This window comes from Rhinolophus sinicus, chromosome 13 (genome assembly GCF_057876585.1).
Source record: "Rhinolophus sinicus isolate RSI-liver-muscle chromosome 13, RSI-T2T, whole genome shotgun sequence".
In the NCBI taxonomy this organism is placed as follows: domain Eukaryota; kingdom Metazoa; phylum Chordata; class Mammalia; order Chiroptera; family Rhinolophidae; genus Rhinolophus; species Rhinolophus sinicus.
The window spans coordinates 51,101,561-51,119,555 of NC_142513.1; the positions used below are offsets into that span (position 1 = coordinate 51,101,561).

Sequence of the window (17,995 nt, forward strand, 5' to 3'; positions counted from 1 at the left end):
GCGCCCGTCATCTCGTTCCCACAGCGCGCTGTACATCCCTTTTTGTACTGGACCTAAAACACGTGTCGAAGTCGCCCATTCAGGCCTGTCTTGCTCACAAGGTCCTTCAGGCAAGAACACTTGCTTGTTCATCATTGAATCCTCACTGGGACTACAGTGCTTGACAAATAGTAGAATCTCAATAAATATTTGTTGATATGGACTAATTGGAACTCCTTATTGTAATTTGAAGTTCAGTGCCCTTGTTCTTTATCTTCTAGAGAAGTTCTAAGGATTCTAGTGAAGATTTGTACTTATTTGGAGCTTTCATGAAGTTGACCTTTGGCGTATCAAAGTGGTACATTATTCTTCATACCATAGAATCATATAAGAGGAAGGTACATGCCCATAATATGAATATATGTCGTACAGGAAGTAGGAACAGCGGTGTATTAAACTTCAGTTTGCCATACCACGGCCAAAATTGTTCTGAGAATATCGGTAGAGTAATTCTTATTTTAATGCAATAAAAAGTCATGAAACCCATTAAATAATAGTATTCTGTTCTTGCCTCCCCCCGAACTCTATGGTTTAGCTATTTTGAGTAAAGGTACTGAATGTCATCTCAATTTTAAGTACCTGTCTTACAAGTCTAATGTATTCTTTTTCCATCTCTGTAGAATGTTTCAGACGTTTAAAGAATGGTTTTGGTTGGAAAGATTCTGGCTTCCTCCACAAGTAAAGTGGTCAGACCTTGAAGATCACGATGGACTCGTCTTTGTGAAACCCTCTCATTTATACATAACAATTCCATGTGCTTTTGGCTTGCTGATTGTCAGACATTTCTTCGAAAAGTAAGTAGTAATGTTTGTGTGTCTTCCCTCCCCATTTCCCTTCTTTGCCGCAACTCTAGCAGTAGACAATCTGGGTAAGATCTTTAATGAACTTGTTGTTCAGAGGTTGCCACTGATGACACACTGCAGATTCCTGGGGGGAGTTCATGAAACCAGATGCACACCAAACGTTATCTAGAAGCTGAACAAATGAAAATTAAAAACTCGATCTCCTCAAGTCCTGTAGTTTTACAGTAAAGAAAATTCAGCTCGAGAGGCTGAGGGTCACTGAGCTTTTCGGTGTCGGTGACAGGAGGGGAGTCCAGTTTGTCTTCCATGTGCCATGCTGTCTGACCGAGGACATGCATTCCTGGAAAGGCAGGGTTAGAAGAGCCTATGACCAGGGGGTGCGTTATCATTTTAGAATGCCTATAAAATAGCAAAAAGGGCTCATGAAAAACCAAACTTAATATTACTGTATCGCATAGTTTATTTTAAGGGTTTATTGAACATTTTCATAGCAGCTCTTCATTCCGAAGTATAAGGAAATCACAGAAAAATATATAAATTTGCTTTCTCAGAAAAAGTAAACTTCTTTTTATTAATGTCATTTAAATATATATTACTTCCAACCTTTTTATTAAAACTGTACTAATGTTATGATAACAGGAGATAAATGTTCATCTATAATCTCTGTACTTGTCTCTATTTCAAAAAAACGTTATTAGCACATTAATTTTTTTTGGAGCAAAAAGAATATTTGAATGTCAAGAGTTGGAAAAACTTAAGACAAACTCTGATAAGGATCATTTTAGCCAAGACTAACTGTAATGCAGATCATATGTTTATAACTATTTGCAGGGTCCTTATCTCGAGCGTTAGTTTGACCAGCTCTGTGTCATGGACTCTACAAAAGGTTTTTGCACAAATAACAACCTCACTTGGGCCAATGGTGTGCTAATGCTATTGGGAGGAAGCGAAAGCCCCTGGATACCACTAAACCCTAACTGAGAACATTTGAAAACGTTCTTCCTTTTGGACAGTGAATTCGACTTTTTACTCCTATGTTTGGATTGGTCAAAGAATGCACAAATAAATAAAGTAGAATTTTGCCACTGTACTTCCAAATTAGCAAATGACACTTTTGCTCTCCTGAAACGCTATGCTTGCTTTTCTTGCATCATGTCTGGTGATTCTTGAATTTGGCATCCAGGTCCTTTACTTATTTGCATTGCAGATTTCCTGCTTTTCGGTGGACAGCTCCATTTTTTATGTTCGGATCAGGACAGGGACCTAGAAAATTCTTTCGATTGCCAAAGCAGCACAGCTGTGGAGGACCAACTTGTTAGTCTTATCCTTGGCCTCTCCATCAATAATTAGGAAGGAATCCAATCCTCTTTTAATTCCTAGGATCATTCTTGCTGCGTCTCAAGGGATTAAGTACATTCTACATCATCTTTCTATGTCCTTGTAACTTTAATTCCCACTAACTCACCCTTAGCTTTTTTCATTCTGGAACACTACACTACAGAAAATGGTGTGTTGATTTACTAGTTTCACATCTCTTTTAATGCAATAGAAGGAAGGACAAATAAACACAGGAGAGAAATCATGCATTTTGAAGTATAACTTTCTGTTTTTTCAAGGGCTTCCGTATCATTTGTATTAGATTAAACCACTTATAAATAAATACACCTTGCATTTGAACGGAAACTTATAGTTTAAGAGGTATGTAAAATCACAAGTGGTATGATCTCAGTTGAAAAATTAGAGGTAAGTGACCCGGCAAAGGTCGCACAGGTAGTATATAAAGGGTAGGTCTGGGGCTTGAACCCTTACGTGTTATTACACCAGGTTTTGGGTGTTGGTTTTTCATTTTTCCCTATCCCAGTATGTCTTGGACTTTCATAGTGAAATTCTCCTGATAGCAAAAGAGAGTAAATTCGTATCTTTTGGGAATACACAAGACATAGCTTAAAGGGGTGATAACAAATGTGAACTTTTCTGAACTGTCTTAAAAATTCATATAAATTTGACACTACATTTCGGCATATCCTATGGTCTATTTATCATGAGAAAGCTTCCTTCTTGTGTCCTAGACGGTGTTTGTGACACCTCATTCTATGTATGTGGTGGCCAGGGCTTGTGACTTGGCTGTTCATTTTTATCCTTCAGCACTAGCCAGGAACCATTTACGATCAGGACGTAATGTCCCTTGCTAGCAAAGCAAGAGTGGAGAGACAGAACTATAAAGAACAAATAAGCAGATCATTTGAAAGTGACTGACATTTGCTTCGTACTTAGGATTTCCTTTTCTTACAAGTTTTGGTTTGTGGCTTATGTTTGAGATATATAAATATACAGAAGGTGCCAAAAAAAATGTATACACATTTTAAAACAGAAAAACCTATTAAAATTGTAATACTCAATACACTGATAACAAAAGATGAATACAAATCACGTGTGACGTCTGCAATGACAAGAGGTGCTCAAAGTGGTTCCCATCAGCGTCCAGACACTTCTGATGATGGCGAATGATGGCTTGAGCAATGCTGACCAAAGTGTCCACTTGTATACATTTTTTGGCACCCCCGGAATACCGGAATATATATGTGTTTTTTTTGTCTGGAATAGCGGTTTCTAACTAGTTTATCCAGTCATTTCTGTGCATTCTTTATGTATCTGATGTGTGATTTAAAGGGGATCAAAGCCACTCAAATTTAAACACTTGTGGGATAAACACATTATCTCAGAGTAAATTATATGGTCTCAGAAGAGTCTAAGGCAGAGGTGGCATTGGTGAGACCAGAAGGCAATCTTTGTCCTTTGACTTAGTTGTAGAATGACCGGATTCCCGACCGGTGCCGCGCCACACAGCAGCGCAGGGCATGATGGGGTAGCACGTCCACCATTCTTTCAAGAAGGACAGGTGTAACGATTACAGGAGTTCACAGAGGATTATTACTAACTGGCCTCCATTGAGACAGTCCCTACATACGCACATTAGACTGAAGCGTTATCTGAGATTGCATTGCTCCAGATATTTCGTTCTCTCATATAACCCCCCCACCCCCAATTAAACTCTGGTCAAAGAACCTTTGAATCCTTAGGAACAAAGAAGCGCTCTTGTGCCAGTAGGCTATTGTTTCTATTTAGGAGGATTATTTAAACTTTATAAGCTTTAATACCTGCCTAGACCTGCTGCCTTTTATTGTATAAAAGAATATTGGAAAAAAGTGGGAGGTCTGGCATTGCTAGACTTTTGGCTCACGGGTAACTAAAGCAGTGCCAGCTGAAGGTGGGACTGCAGGGGGCTCCGAATGAGCCATCTGAGGGCCCAGTTTTGCAATCGGAGCAAACCTGAGAGACCTTTTCCTGGTCACTGACCTCACTTTGAACCATTTATATGGGAGCAGACGTTCACATTCTTTTTTCTTCCTCTTGGACTTTTCTATTCCATATCAATAAAATGAAAATTCAGACAAGTTAATCTCTTCGGTCCTCCCAGAGCTAAGGCCTGTCACTTCCCTTCTCTTTGCAGTTTAGTTTATCAAATAATTATCGTGCTTCTTTCTTCTCTCCTTTTTCAAAATAGATTTTTAATTAAGTACCTGTTTGTATTTACTTATGCGTACATTAGGTGAAGTGATTGGTTTTCTAGATTTCTTTGAAAAGGAAGGGTAATGCTGAAGTAGAAAACTGTGTTTATATGCTTCCTCTGTTCTACTAAAAATGTTATTCCAGTGTGTAAAGCCTGAACATGTAAAGAAAACAAGACCATATTTCTCTTGTTTAAATGAATGTAGATGTGGTCCTCGTATCAGCAAGTCAGCTATGGATGTATATTTACCCACTGTGTATACTTAGCCGCGTACTCACTCTCACGTGACCTCAGAGGGGAATGTTATACTTTATTTGGCTTCGAGTTGGGCTGTATTCCCTTGCTGCATAAATCTTCTTGGCACAATTCTGCTTTGCTTTTTCATCCTTCCTAATTTCTTCATTTCTAACCTTTGAGGAGCTCGCACTGAGGGAATAGGATTGAAAACACCACCATATTAAACCGTTTTGTGTTTGTGTTAGTCTACTAATAAAAACAGTGCATGTATTCACCAATAAAATGTTTCAATTAGCAGGTTGAATAAATGAACCAATTCCGTTATTTATCCCAAGCCCTGTCAAATATGTTTTTTGAGACTTTGTTAGTTTTAAGAATGTCTTAATTTTTGTTTTATTTAGACTTCTTATGCAAAGGGGGAATTAATTAATCATATTCCTCAAATCATAGCATGCTGTCTTTGGTCTGTATAAGACCTCTATGATTGATTGATTTGAATTAACTTTTTCACTAAGTAACTTTTATCTCCATTTCCTAGTCCCATTTCCCTCGCTGCCGGGCTCCAATGTATTTGATGGCATTTTTGTTTGTATGACCCAGTAAAACATGCATATAAACATAAATTGCGTGTATTGTTAGTTGACATAAATATTATGGAATAAGACCTTATTCTCTTTCTTCATTTTTTTTTATTTTAGATATGGCACTATGCATTATGATTTATTCACATCATTCTGTGTACATCTGGTATATAATTAGTTTGCTTTTATATGTCTCTGAAATGTATGGGCCATTTCCAGGAGCACTTAATCCATCTGGAAGTTGGATTGGTTTATACATTTTATCAGATTATCTTAGGAAATTTTTTATTCAGCTCCTATGGTTATAAAAAATGAATTGAAGAGCTAAATGATCACTCATAACTAAAATTTTCAGCATTTAATTAAACACAGAAACGTCTAAGTATAACAATAGACTGACCTGGCAGAAGGCTCTATCCTTTGTTGGAACTGAAGGAAGAATAGAGACAGACTATTATTTTAAAAAATCAGCTTTATTGAGCTACAATTTACGTACAATAAAGCTCATCCAAAATTTGATGCATTTTGACAATGTTTACAGTCATGTGACCATCACCACAAGTATGCTATAGGAGATTTTCATCAGCTGAGAAACTCCCCAGTGCTCCATTCAGTTAGTCTCCTCTGTAAATACTAGCTCCTGGCAATCCCTGACATGCTTCCGTCAGTATAATTTTGCCTTTTCTGGATTTTCTATAAGTGGAGTCAGATAGATTATAATCTTTTGTGTCTGACTTCTTTCAATTAGTGTAATGCTTTTGAGATCTTTTTCACATTGTTGTCATTGCCCAATAGCCTTTCAATGTATTGACATACCCCAATTTATTTATTTATCCTCTTACTAGCTTATGGAAATTTGGATTGTCTATCATTTTGGGCTATTACGAATAAAGCTGCTTATGAACATTTGAGTGCAAGGACTTGAGTGGGTATATGCTTTTATTTCTTTTGGTAAATAGCTAAAATGTTCGCTCTTCAAAGACATGGTTAATGTTTGTATATACGTGCAATGGATTATTTGTCAACAAGAAAAAGGAATGAACTCCAAGTACATCCAAATACATGGATGGTCCAGTGAAAGACGCCAGACACAAGCAACCACATATTGTGTGATTCCATTGTATTTACTATCTAGAAAAAGCAAAGCTATCAAAACAGAAAATAGATTAGTGGTTAACTGGGGTAGGGGTGAAAGAGAACAGGGATGAACAGTAAATATGTATGAGGGATCTTATTGGGGTGAGGAAAATGTTCTAAAGCTGATTCATGATGATGATTGTACAACTTGGTAAATTTACTTTTAAAAAAATCATAGCATAGAATAGTATACTTAAAAATGGTGAATTTTTATGATATGCAAAAAGTGCCTTAATAGTTATTTTAAAAAGATATAAATAAAATGAAAAGACAAACCAGACTGGGAGAAAATATAAGCAAAACATATATCTGATGGGGGACTTAATGCAGTATATATAAAAAAACTCTTATAACTCAATAATAAAAAAATAAATAACTTGATTTTTAAAATGGGGAAATGATTGGAGCTGATACTTCATGAAAGAAGTTATACAAAAGGCAAGTAACCACATGAAAAGATGCTTGACATAATTAGTAATTAGCAAAATGCAAATGAAAACCACTACACACTGGAGGTTAACAAAAATGTTAAAGACCTCTGAAAATTCTCTCTTCCTTTAAAGCAATCAAAAAACGCTAGCAAAAATTGTCAAAATCAACCTTTTAGAATTCAGAACTAACTAAAGAATGTTGTTTAAGAAAAATGCTGACTCTTGGAGGGAATAGTAAGCTTTGTAGCATTTTAACTTGCCCTGTTCCTATCCTGCCCTTTCCACCTCTCTGACAGCCTTGAAAAGCCAGCAGCCTACAATTTCAGTGGAAACCAGCAGGCTGGCGGCCACTGAGGGGAACAGAACAGAGCTGGAGCTCCTTCAAAGCATCATTACCAAAGAATTGTCACCATCTGACCTGTCTGGTGGTTCCCTGGGTGACAGCATTCACAAGGCTGTCTTTATGTGACTTGACTCAGAACTCCTATGTGAGAAAAGCCTTCCCTTGGGGATGTTTGTCTGAAACAATTAGAGACAATTGATTAACTTTGGGAAGACTTAGCTGGAAAACAGGATGTCCACAGGAGGCTTTGAAAATCTCTGACATATTCTTGGAAATCAGAAGGCCACTTGAATTTGTAGAGCTTTTAGTATGCTCAGGACTATCCATGTGTTCGGGAAAGACCTGGGAAGGCCCTAAGCTCTCTGGATGACTTGAGGCTCTATGCAAACTGGAAGTGAAAGCTGAGGCAGAGTTGTCAACTGTCTAGGCAGAAGATTACAAGAAAATAGAAGACTTGATCAACACAATAAATCAGATTCATCTAACAGACATTTATAGAACAGACTACCCAAAAACAGCAGAATGCATATTCTTCTCATGTGCACAAGGAACATTCTCCAGAATAGACCATATGTTAAGCCATAAAACAAACTTCAATGCCTGTAAAGGATTAAAATTGTGCAAAATATGTTTTCCAACCACAATGAAATTAAATTAGGAGTGAATTACAGAAGCAGATTGGGAAGTAGCAAATATGTGGAAATTAAACAGCATACTTCTAAATAACCAACGGGTCAGATGAGATATCACTGGTAAATTAGAAAATACTTGAGACAAATGAGAAAGAAGGTACCACACCAAAATTTAGGAGATGCAGCAAAAGCAGTGCTTAGAAGGCAATTTGTAGCTGTAAACACCTTTATTTAAAAAAAAGAATCCCAAAGCAATAATCTAATCTTCTACTTTAAGGAACTGGGGAAAAAAAGAGAGCAAACTAAACTTATAACAAGCAGAAGTTAGGAAATAATAAAGATTACAGTGAAAAATCAATGAAAATCACTACACACTCAATAGAAATGCTGAAATTAAAAAGACTGGCAATACCAGTGTTGGCAGGGATATGGAGTAACTGGAACTCTGGCACATTATTGGTTGGAAAGCAAAACAGTACAACCACTTTGGAACACCACTTGCCAGTTTCTTATAAACTTAAATGTATACTTGACATACCACCTATCAATCCCATTCCTGGATTATTTACCCAAGAGTCATGCCATTTTTTCTTAAGTTAGAACTTCAAATAGGGACATCCTTAACTCTTTCTATGTGTTAATTGATTTCAAGTTTTTTTTCCAAATGTGTCAGAAATCCACAAAAAAAACAAAAATAATTGATATTTTGACTATTTTATGCATTTAATAAATAACAAGTTGAGCTGCTTTGTATATAAATGATATTATTTTTATGTATAAAAATTTCGGATATATTCATTCGTATGTATCTAACCATCGTGGCAAAAGGGTTAAAATAATATCACCAAATAAAACTTTTAATATCAAAACTATTATTTATTTTAATCTCTGTGAGTCTGCAAAATGAAGCTCTAAGTGGAATGGCTTATCCCAATTCCTGCATCTTGTGTACAAATACTAGGGGTGCCAAAAAAATGTATATACATGACTTGTATTCATCTTTTGTTATTGGTGTAAAGTATTACAATTTTAATACAGTTGTTTCCTTTCTTAAAATGTGTATACATTTTTTGGTACCCTGTGTATATTGGGATTTGCATAAAATGGATTTTAGAACTGTGCAAGTATTTTACTTTTTTAAGTTATTGCTTGTATGAAAGGCCTGAGAATATGATGTCTTCAAACTTCTGCAAGGCAGATGTTGGCTGCAGGTAGCCCAAAGTCGACGTGAGCCAATGGCTGAGCTTTCATTTGGAATCTAAAGTTACGTCGTGAATTCATTTTCAGCTTTTGAATTTACTTTCTTTCATATGTTCGTAGGTTTATCGCCACACCTCTAGCAAAAGCATTTGGCATCAAAGAGGAAATTCAAAAGGTTATACCCAATGCCATCTTAGAGGATTTTTTCAAACATTCCACCAGGCATCCGTCTCAAGTAAGTACAAATTCTTTGCTTTTGGATTAAACAATCTCCTTTCTTAATATTTCAGTCATCTGTGGCTTACCTCATCTGTGCAAAAAGTCTATTCTAGTTAACTGGCAAATGATTTGAATCATTTGGATGTTTTTTTCCCCCTCTATGGGCAGGTTATATAGCATTCCAAACATAATATAAAATGACAAATACATATTATAATATAAAATGACAAATGTGAATAGTTGAACTATTGTGTACAACTCTACTGTTGAACACAATTAATAACATAACTTGAGTATAAAGATCAAAATTTAATTTTGATGGTAGGATATACACATGTACTGATCAGAGGGGTTCCCTCTTAAGGCCGAGTAGCCCATTGCTGACACTTTTGACGAGTGTGGCACCATCAATATGCATTACGCACATTCTAAAAGCATCTGTTGGAGTGACTTTCACACAGAGAACACGTTTCTCTCTCCAAGGCCTTAACACACTCAGAAATATTCTGTGCTTCTGCCTGCACCCTAGAGAGAATTTTTAGGAGAGCCACAATTCTCTTCACAACGCAAGGTGTACCACATGAAACATTGTACTGCGCTCCATGTTATGTGCCATAGAAAAAGGTTTTAATCTAACAGTTGTAAACAGCAACAACAAGAAGTGTCCAGGCAGGTCCCATTTTTTTATGCGGGACCCCAATTAAAATGAGAGAAGACATAATAAACGTCTCCAAAAGTGGCACACTCTTTGTGATGAACACAAACAGTTATCAGGAGTAATTTTAAAAGTCAAGAATGGATGCTAACACAGTTTCAGGACAGACTGACTTCTCAGGTGCTGGCCTTTCCTTGCCTCTGCTCTGACTGTCTGTCTCTGGTGGTGGGCGCCCTGCACAGAGGAGGTGTACTGAGGGTTCACCATATAGCACGCGGTAGAGTGTACAGAATTGCTCAGGGCTCACCAGCTCTCTTGAGCTTGTTCACTCAGCTCCTGTATTTGACTTCTTTCTTATTTTCTAAACCTAGGACAGTATGGCAAGCTGTCTCCACCTGTTCTTTATTTCCATGTGCTCTAAAGACTGCAGTTATTCATGGAAATACTGCTGTTACCACTGGTGAAAATAATGCCGAGCGTTGTTTTACTGTTTTTCGAAAGGGAAATTGTGCAGCTATGTTTATGAAAACTTAGGACTCTTTCAGAGAGTCCTTATTACTCTTCTCTGTTTCTGTTTGAGAGTAACTAACTTTGGCAATCCCTCGTATGAAATGTAAAACACAGTGCTATGCTATCAATTCCCTGCTATGCTTGCTATAGCAAGAGCCTCAAGTCGACATTTTAGGGTATTTAAAATTATGTAGAAAATCGGGGGTCCTCATCAAGTTTCCCTGTTACGGGCAGAAAAGAAACCTATGACAGGTAAAGAAAAATGAGGAAAAACTGAGCGATTTAGTGATTGGGTGGGTAATCTTTCCTCTTCGTGACTGAGATGGGGAAACTAAGGTCCCACAAGAGGAGATGAGCTGTCCGAGGTCATGCAGCTACTTAGTGGCTGAATCTATGGCTGGAACCTAGCCCATTGTCCCCTGTCCAACTCTGTTTCTGTGATGCCCAACTGACTTCTTTATCTCTGAATAGGATGTTGAGGCTATGTTTCTGAGGCTAACTGCGGTCGTCGTTGTGACTCAGTTGACACAGTGTGGCTTAGTGTAGATGTAATTTGGACGTTTGCATCAGATAGAAGAAGAAACGTTATACATCAGCCCCACAGTATAAGAAACCGAGAAGATTAAGGAAAAGAGTGAAGATTTCTAATTTGTATTGCCTGTAGATTATAAAACTGAGGCAGTATTTGTATAACAGCTCAAGATAAACATAAGTTGTCCAGCAAAGTGCCCGTAGAGTAAAAGCACTAGCATTTGGGAAGACACAATATAATAGAGAAAGGCAAAGTACATGGCTTGACAGTGATTTCAGATGTGGAAAATAATCTCCTAATACCTCCACATATGAACTTGGCCAAGGTCACGCAGAGAGTATTCTGTCTGTATTTTGTCATGCAGATAGCCATAAATCTGGCTGAGGTAAGACAGGTTGCTGGGGGGACGAAAAAAGTTTTGTGCTGTTTCAAGATCTGAGTATTACCTCTAACAGAGTATTCCAAACCTGTCATGGCAGAACACTGCAGGGGTAATACATATGGCTACCACATGACTTGATTAAAACAGTTGAGTACGTGGCTCTGAGGATGCTTCTTCAGCTGCTATAGACTGAAGGAAGAAAAACAAAACCATTTCAGTAGATACAGTATCGATTCTGGGCTGGCTAGCACAGAAGGGTATAACATGGTGTGGACAAGGCCCAAAACACTCTACACATCAAATTCCCGCGAGAGTTTGCATCTGATTTTACGCAGTTCTTTTGTGATGGTCTGTGTGCAGCTGTGTGTCCATTATTTATACATGCGTTTATGTCTCTATATATATCTCAATAACAACTTCAAGATGTATTTATTGGGAGAGAGCCATGAAAACAGACCAGCAGTTCAGGCCAGCAGATCAATTATCCTGCTATTGATAAAATGGAGTAACAACAGAACTTATCTAGCCCTTTCCCTCAGCAAAAACACAATGAGAACTGATGCAGAAAAAATAAGTATGTAGTTCTGGAAGAGCTGGAAAGGAAACGTGGCCCTGTGAGACTGACACAGAACCATTGTTATGGTTCATTAGGGTATGCGTTCCCGTTTGCTAGCTTGCCTCATGCACAGATTCAAACATTTTTTAGAGCAAAAAGCATCCTAGTTCAGTTGTTCTATAGGTGAGACACGTGAGAGCCAAAGAGGGTGGGTTGTCTGTCTGCACTTCCAGAGGGTTTGTTTTGAGTCAGGAGCCAGGTGTCTTGGCCTCCAGTCGATTGCTCTTCCCTCCAGGACACACTCCCTCCTTGAGGCTCTGCCTGTGACATGTCTCCTTCCCTCTCTGTAGTGTCCAAGCTAAAAACAGGGCTTGTGAGGACAGACGGGTGGTCTAGAATCTGGCTCTGCTGCAGACGGTGTGTGGAGGTGGGCAGCTTAACCACCCTCTGTGCCTCAGTCTCCCCTTCTGCAAACCAAGCACCATAATACTGCTTATCACAGAGCTCTCGGGAGGACTGAACTGAGTACTTGGAAGAGCGCCTGACACATAGTAGGTGCTCGATAAAGGTCACCTATTGTGACTGTAGTCTGTGCGTCTCATACCGACTTCTCCAGGAGCACTTTTAAACATGTCTTTCCCAACTTAAATTCTCCCAAGGGGACATCATTAGTTTCTTCATTGTCTTGTTTCTGTTCCCGTATCACCTGGCACAATTTTCTGTGCATTGTAGGTGTCGAATAAATGCGTATTTCATGTATTAACGAAACAAAGTACTTCTAGAGACTTTCGTTTGCAATCTTATTTCTACCCCAATAATATTGTTGGGTGAGCCCAGTATTGCCAAGACCGACTTTCAACCAGATGCGTCTCTGCTCCAAAACAGAAACAAAATGCTCAGAATCACGTTCGATTGCTGTCTTCTAGATTCACTTGTTACGCAGAGATCTGTAGACATGACAGGATGATAAAATCGGGTCATTCTCAGCTCTGGGGGACGTCTAGTATGAGCACAGGACCTTGTTTTGCTCAGTGCTGAATCTCCAGTGCCTAGAACAGTGCCTGGCAGAGTGAGGAGAGGCTCTAAATCTTTTTGGATGATTGAATGAATAAAGCATTTAAAACAGTCGAGCTAGACCCGGAGCCCTTTCCGTCTAAGAATGTACAGAACACAGAGTTGCAGCATTTCAGAATATGTCCTGCTGTGGACCAGGCAACGTGATTTGAGCCATGAGTCTGTCCTCTGTTTGGGGGGATCTGTTCCTGTTTGTAAACTGTTTTAGAAGTAAAGGGACACTTTTTCCTTAAATGGTTTTGTCTGTGGTCTCCTTTCTGGGTTCAGCCATAATGTCCAGCATGTGCTAATTCCTATAACACGTTCACTTCCAGGAGCCCCCAGCCCTCCAACCTTCCCTGTGAAGCGGGAAGCGAATGCTCTCATTGTTGCTACCCATTTTGCACAGGGGGTCAGAGTGCAGGGCGACGTGGCTAGCAAATATCAGAGCTGGATCTTGTTTTCAGTTCCCGGCCATATTCTGTTGCCTCACTCCCTGCTGTCTTCTTTCTCCCTACGAGGGAGTGTGATGAGCGTGATGCCATCGGACGTAGGGAACCCAGACCTCCAAACTTGTCCCGACTGGCATGTAAGGCCCTCGCTGCAAGGCCCAGGAGCAGAGGCCTGCTTTGACAAAAGGGCACAGTAACCACAGCCACCACCCCCAGTCTCCTTCATTCTTTACACCCTGCAAGAGGGACACTTTAAAAATGCAGCTGTCCTGTAACCCACAAGATAAATGCAGACAAGGACATCTTTGGTGACTAGCCACATCCTTCCTCCCCCTCTCTTTGCAAGTTCTCCCTGCTCACCCACGCTCTGCTCTCCGGGCAACCTATGTCCTGGCCCCTCAGCCAGGGCACTCGCCTTCCTTATCCTCTCCTTCTTGGGGCATTTTTCAGGGTTCAGCATCAGTGTGAGGTCCAGGAACTGCCTACTGTATGCCCTCATCTTCCCCTCTCTTAGCATTCATGATGTTCTATTAGCATTCTCTGTTTTAGTTTCTGACTGCCTCACCAGACAGACTGTCCCATGTGAAGGGGAGGCCCGTATCAGCCCTGTTCATTTTGATCTCCAAAGTCTAGCCCAGGGCCTGCAAGAAGCAGGGACCACTTCATGGTCGCCAGCTCAGTGTCCTCCAAAACACAAAACGCAAACAACCACGGAAACAATAGCAGGTGAGCCCTGGGCCTCTGAAGGAGCAGGTCTTAGGGGAACTTACAGGCAAACAGTGTAATGTGGGCTGCAGCCCGTTTGTGTTTTGTTTCGCTCTCCTTCTCTTCAGAGTAAGTAACGGGCTAGCAGTTTGGTGGGTACGGGCCAGTCTTCAGCGTGAGAGCTTCGTTATGAGTTTCGTCCACTGTTGTGCTGTGCACCTAAACGATTGTACAAACCAGACACAATAACGCAGCAGGAGCTCCACCGCGGGTCACAAACTGTTGGGTGTCCAGCCATCGGGCCCATCGGGGCTTTGTTTGGCCCTCACAATGTTTAAATCTACTCTGAACTATTGGTCAACATTAAGAGACCCTAGCAACTTCACAGGGACATTCTGGGCCCGCGGTTCCGCTGTGGGAGCCCTCAGCCAGAGCTTGGTCACAGCCGCTCCTTGGGGACGGCGCGTGTGCATTTCTGTTGGCCGCATCCATATGGCACCTGCTTGTTTCTTCCACACTGAAGCCAAGGGTCAGTTCAATGCAATTTGATTTTTCTCATAGCAAAGTTAAGAGGAAATTGAAATATTTCTTATACTTATATTGGAAAATGAAAGGTCGAGAGGGCTGGTGTTTCAAAACCAATTACAGAGCTGGTTTCATCGTGGAGTGGGGAGTGCTGTAGGTTTAACATACAAAACACACCTGTGTTAAAAGGAGGCAGCTGAAAATCCCACTCAGTCACTTCCGTTTCTTGTCTGACCCAAGGAGGATTCCAGGTTTGTGGCCTTTGAGCTAATCCATCATTTATAGCATTTCCAGTTTGAATTCACCATCGACAGCGTCTGCTTCCCAGAAGAGAAGCCATCATCATTGTTATATTCTGCAATCATCATTTCTACGATTGGAATTACTTCACATTAGTTTGAAACAGGTGCTACAGCTGAGTAAATGTGAACATCACGGCCAACCCCCCTTGGCGCTTCTCCTGTGTTACCCTTTGGAGCTGGTAGGAAAATGACGTGAAACAACAGGATATGCACTAGTCTACTTAGACTGGTCCTCACTTCGCTACTAATTGTAGGTCTTGGACGAGTCACTAAAACTCTCAGGTTTCCAGTTTCCTCATAGGAAAAATGGAGAGATTGTATTTGATTGACAGCTTCAACTAACTCTTCCTGGTTCCTGGGAGGCCCTAAATAAAACTGAGCTGAATGAGTGAACTGAATGGATGGGTGAGCTCACATAGGGAGCTTGAACGTATGGGCTGCTAGCAACTTGTAGGGAATTGATCTCTCTGGAGTTCTGGGGTACTAACATTCTCTCTCTCTCTCTCTCTCTCTCTCTCTCTCTCTCTCACACACACACACACACACACACACACACACGAGAGAGAGAGAGAGAGAGAGAGAGAGAGAGAGAGAGAGAGAGAGAGAGAGAGAGAAAGAGATATTCCGTAGCAAACAAGGTAAATCCACTGGCGCAAGATCCAGTGTACACTCTCTCCCCATTGCACAACCTCTCATAGCCCAGTCTCACCGCCTCTCGCCTGCCTGCCAGTCGGACTGCTCTTCTTCATTCACTCGTGCATTTCATCCCTTTTCAGACCGATATTTATGGACTGGCAAAGAAGTGCATCCTGACAGAGCGCCAGGTTGAAAGATGGTTTAGGAGGCGGCGGAATCAAGACCGGCCTTGCAGGATGAAGAAATTCCAGGAAGCTTGGTAAGAAGGAGAGTCAAAGCTTTTGAAATGCTACAGTTTTATGTGGAGCAGAAGGGACATCTCAGAAAGAGTCCTGAGGTTGGACCGGAAGAAGGGTTCACACCCAGCTCTGTCCCTTACCAGTTGGGCGTTGTGGGCTAGTCACTCGTTTACCTTTTGTGCTTCACCTTCCTTCTCTATGAAACGGGGCAAGGTATGAACGCTCCAAGATGAGCAGGAGATATTATGTACTTATCTTCATGTCCAGGAAAACCATAAACATGTCTTAACCGGTGTTTCTCTTTTCGAGGGTAGAGGTTGGCCCTAGGTCACAAGACTTTATCACCTGTTTCCAATCACTTTATAATTGTTACATCACAGAGAATGTAAGCACAGAGAATGTAAGATCAGAGAATGTCTGAGAGGGTAGCTGTTCTCAGCTCAGGACTTTGTTCTCTCTCACTTGCCTCCTACCCCCACCCCTGCCCGTGGATTGGGCAGCAAGTCTCTCTGGGTTTTCCAGTTGGTTTACCAGGGGCGGTGGGGTGGGGAGGGCTCAGGATGGGCTGGGGCACCCCGTCGCATTTTTGCCAGAGCTGGCTACTTTGAAGACATTCTGAGAACAGTGAGCTGCATTACACGTATTTTGGGGTTTCATTTCAACTCTGGTTTTTGTTTGATTGTTTGTTTGTTTGTTTGTTTCTCTCCTGTAGAATATTGTACTATAGGACAGTCCCTTGGTGGCAGAAACTGACACCTGTGCAAAAATGGTGGACTAGGTCATGGCTCCTGTTTTGTTCCTCGTCTTTATGTGCAGAATCATGCATGTTGGTTGGCCTGTGATACCACATTCTACACACCAGTAGTGTTCCTTCTTTCCGCCTGTTTCTTTTCTTTTTAAAGATTTTATTGGGGAAGGGGAACAGAACTTTATTGGGGAACAGTGTATACTTCCAGGACTTTTTCCAAGTCAAGTTGTTGTCCTTGCAGTCTTAGTTGTGGAGGGCGCAGCTCAGCTCCAGGTCCAGTTGCCGTTGCTAGTTGCAGGGGGCACTGCCCAACATCCCTTGTGGGACTCGAGGAGTTGAACTGGCAACCTTGTGGTTGAGAGCCCACTGACCCACGTGGGAATCGAACCAGCAGCCTTTGGAGTTAGGAGCACGGAGTTCTAACCGCCTGAGCCACCGGGCCGGCCCCTCCGCCTGTTTCTTAAGGTCCTCACATTGCCCAGTGACTTTTAACAGATATTTTTGCTTCGATGGTGAAATGGACAGGGAGCTGACGTAAGACTCTCAAGTAAATAAGCAGCCTGTGGGAGGCGAAGCTGTAATGGCTTCCTTTAATTTGCCGACACATTCCAGATATGAAGCTGCTGATGTGTGGGGCGTAGACCGAGGCTCAGCGTCTCTCAAAACACCCATTTCTCATCACAGACTTCCACTGCCTTTCCCGCAATGGCTGCAGGTGTGTGGCCTGGTTTGTTTTCTAACGGGTTCTCTCTGATTTTTAGCTCTTGAGAGATTGATTGGTTAATGTTGTCTTGCCACTGACACCAGCGTGGCAGGAGTGAATCTCTCTGAACCATCACCACAAAACACTGCCCAGCAGAGCTGGTCTCACATTACATCTGCCTGTTTTCCTGCTGTCCTTCATTCATTCTTTCTAGCAAGTGATACTTAAAGTCCCCAGGCTGGGACTCATTCTCTACCTCTGAGCTGAATCACACTCCAGTGAAATGCTCTGGTAATTTCTTGTACATTTAGGATCTTACAGTTTATAAATCATCTTTGTTTGCTACCCCAGCAGCAGTACACAGCAGTCAAGAAAGGCGGGGCTAGCCCCGTGTAAGAAATGAAAAACTACATGCCCATGTCCTTCAAGGAACTTGCTCAACGGCACTGGCTGTCGGTGGGGTTAAGCTCCTTTTTGCAAACAGGGAGCCCCTTCCATCAAGTAACTGGGTCAGCAGGGCCCAACACTGGGGAGTCTGGCTGTCAGTGAATCCACTGAGCGTGGGCCACAGAGTTCTCTAGAAGGGGATGTCCGGTCACCGTAATCCATCAGTCGGGCAAGGGACAGGGTTATGCTGACCGTCTTCTCTGTACCTGGCCCTATCCTACACTGTGTGTCCTTCTAGGTTTTAAGAGGGAAGTGACCGTGGACGGCATGGTCACTGGCCTTACGCAGCTGACCAGGAAGATGAGACTATCACTTAGGAAACCACCACAGCTCTCGTTACTCCCCCTCAGTGGCACG

General features: G+C 41.3%; 1 protein-coding gene across 2 annotated transcripts in view; it reads left to right on the plus strand.

Moving 5' to 3' along the window:
- The window catches only part of CERS3 (ceramide synthase 3), a 103,759-nt gene that overhangs the window by 37,065 nt on the left and 48,699 nt on the right, over positions 1-17,995 (plus strand). For both annotated transcript variants that reach the window (XM_088789325.1, XM_074317748.2), the window contains exons 2-4: positions 660-833; positions 9,095-9,209; positions 15,642-15,760. In XM_088789325.1, the coding sequence (XP_088645451.1) occupies positions 661-833; positions 9,095-9,209; positions 15,642-15,760 (407 nt within the window). In that variant the 5' untranslated portion in view covers position 660. The remainder of the gene's footprint in view (positions 1-659; positions 834-9,094; positions 9,210-15,641; positions 15,761-17,995) is intronic.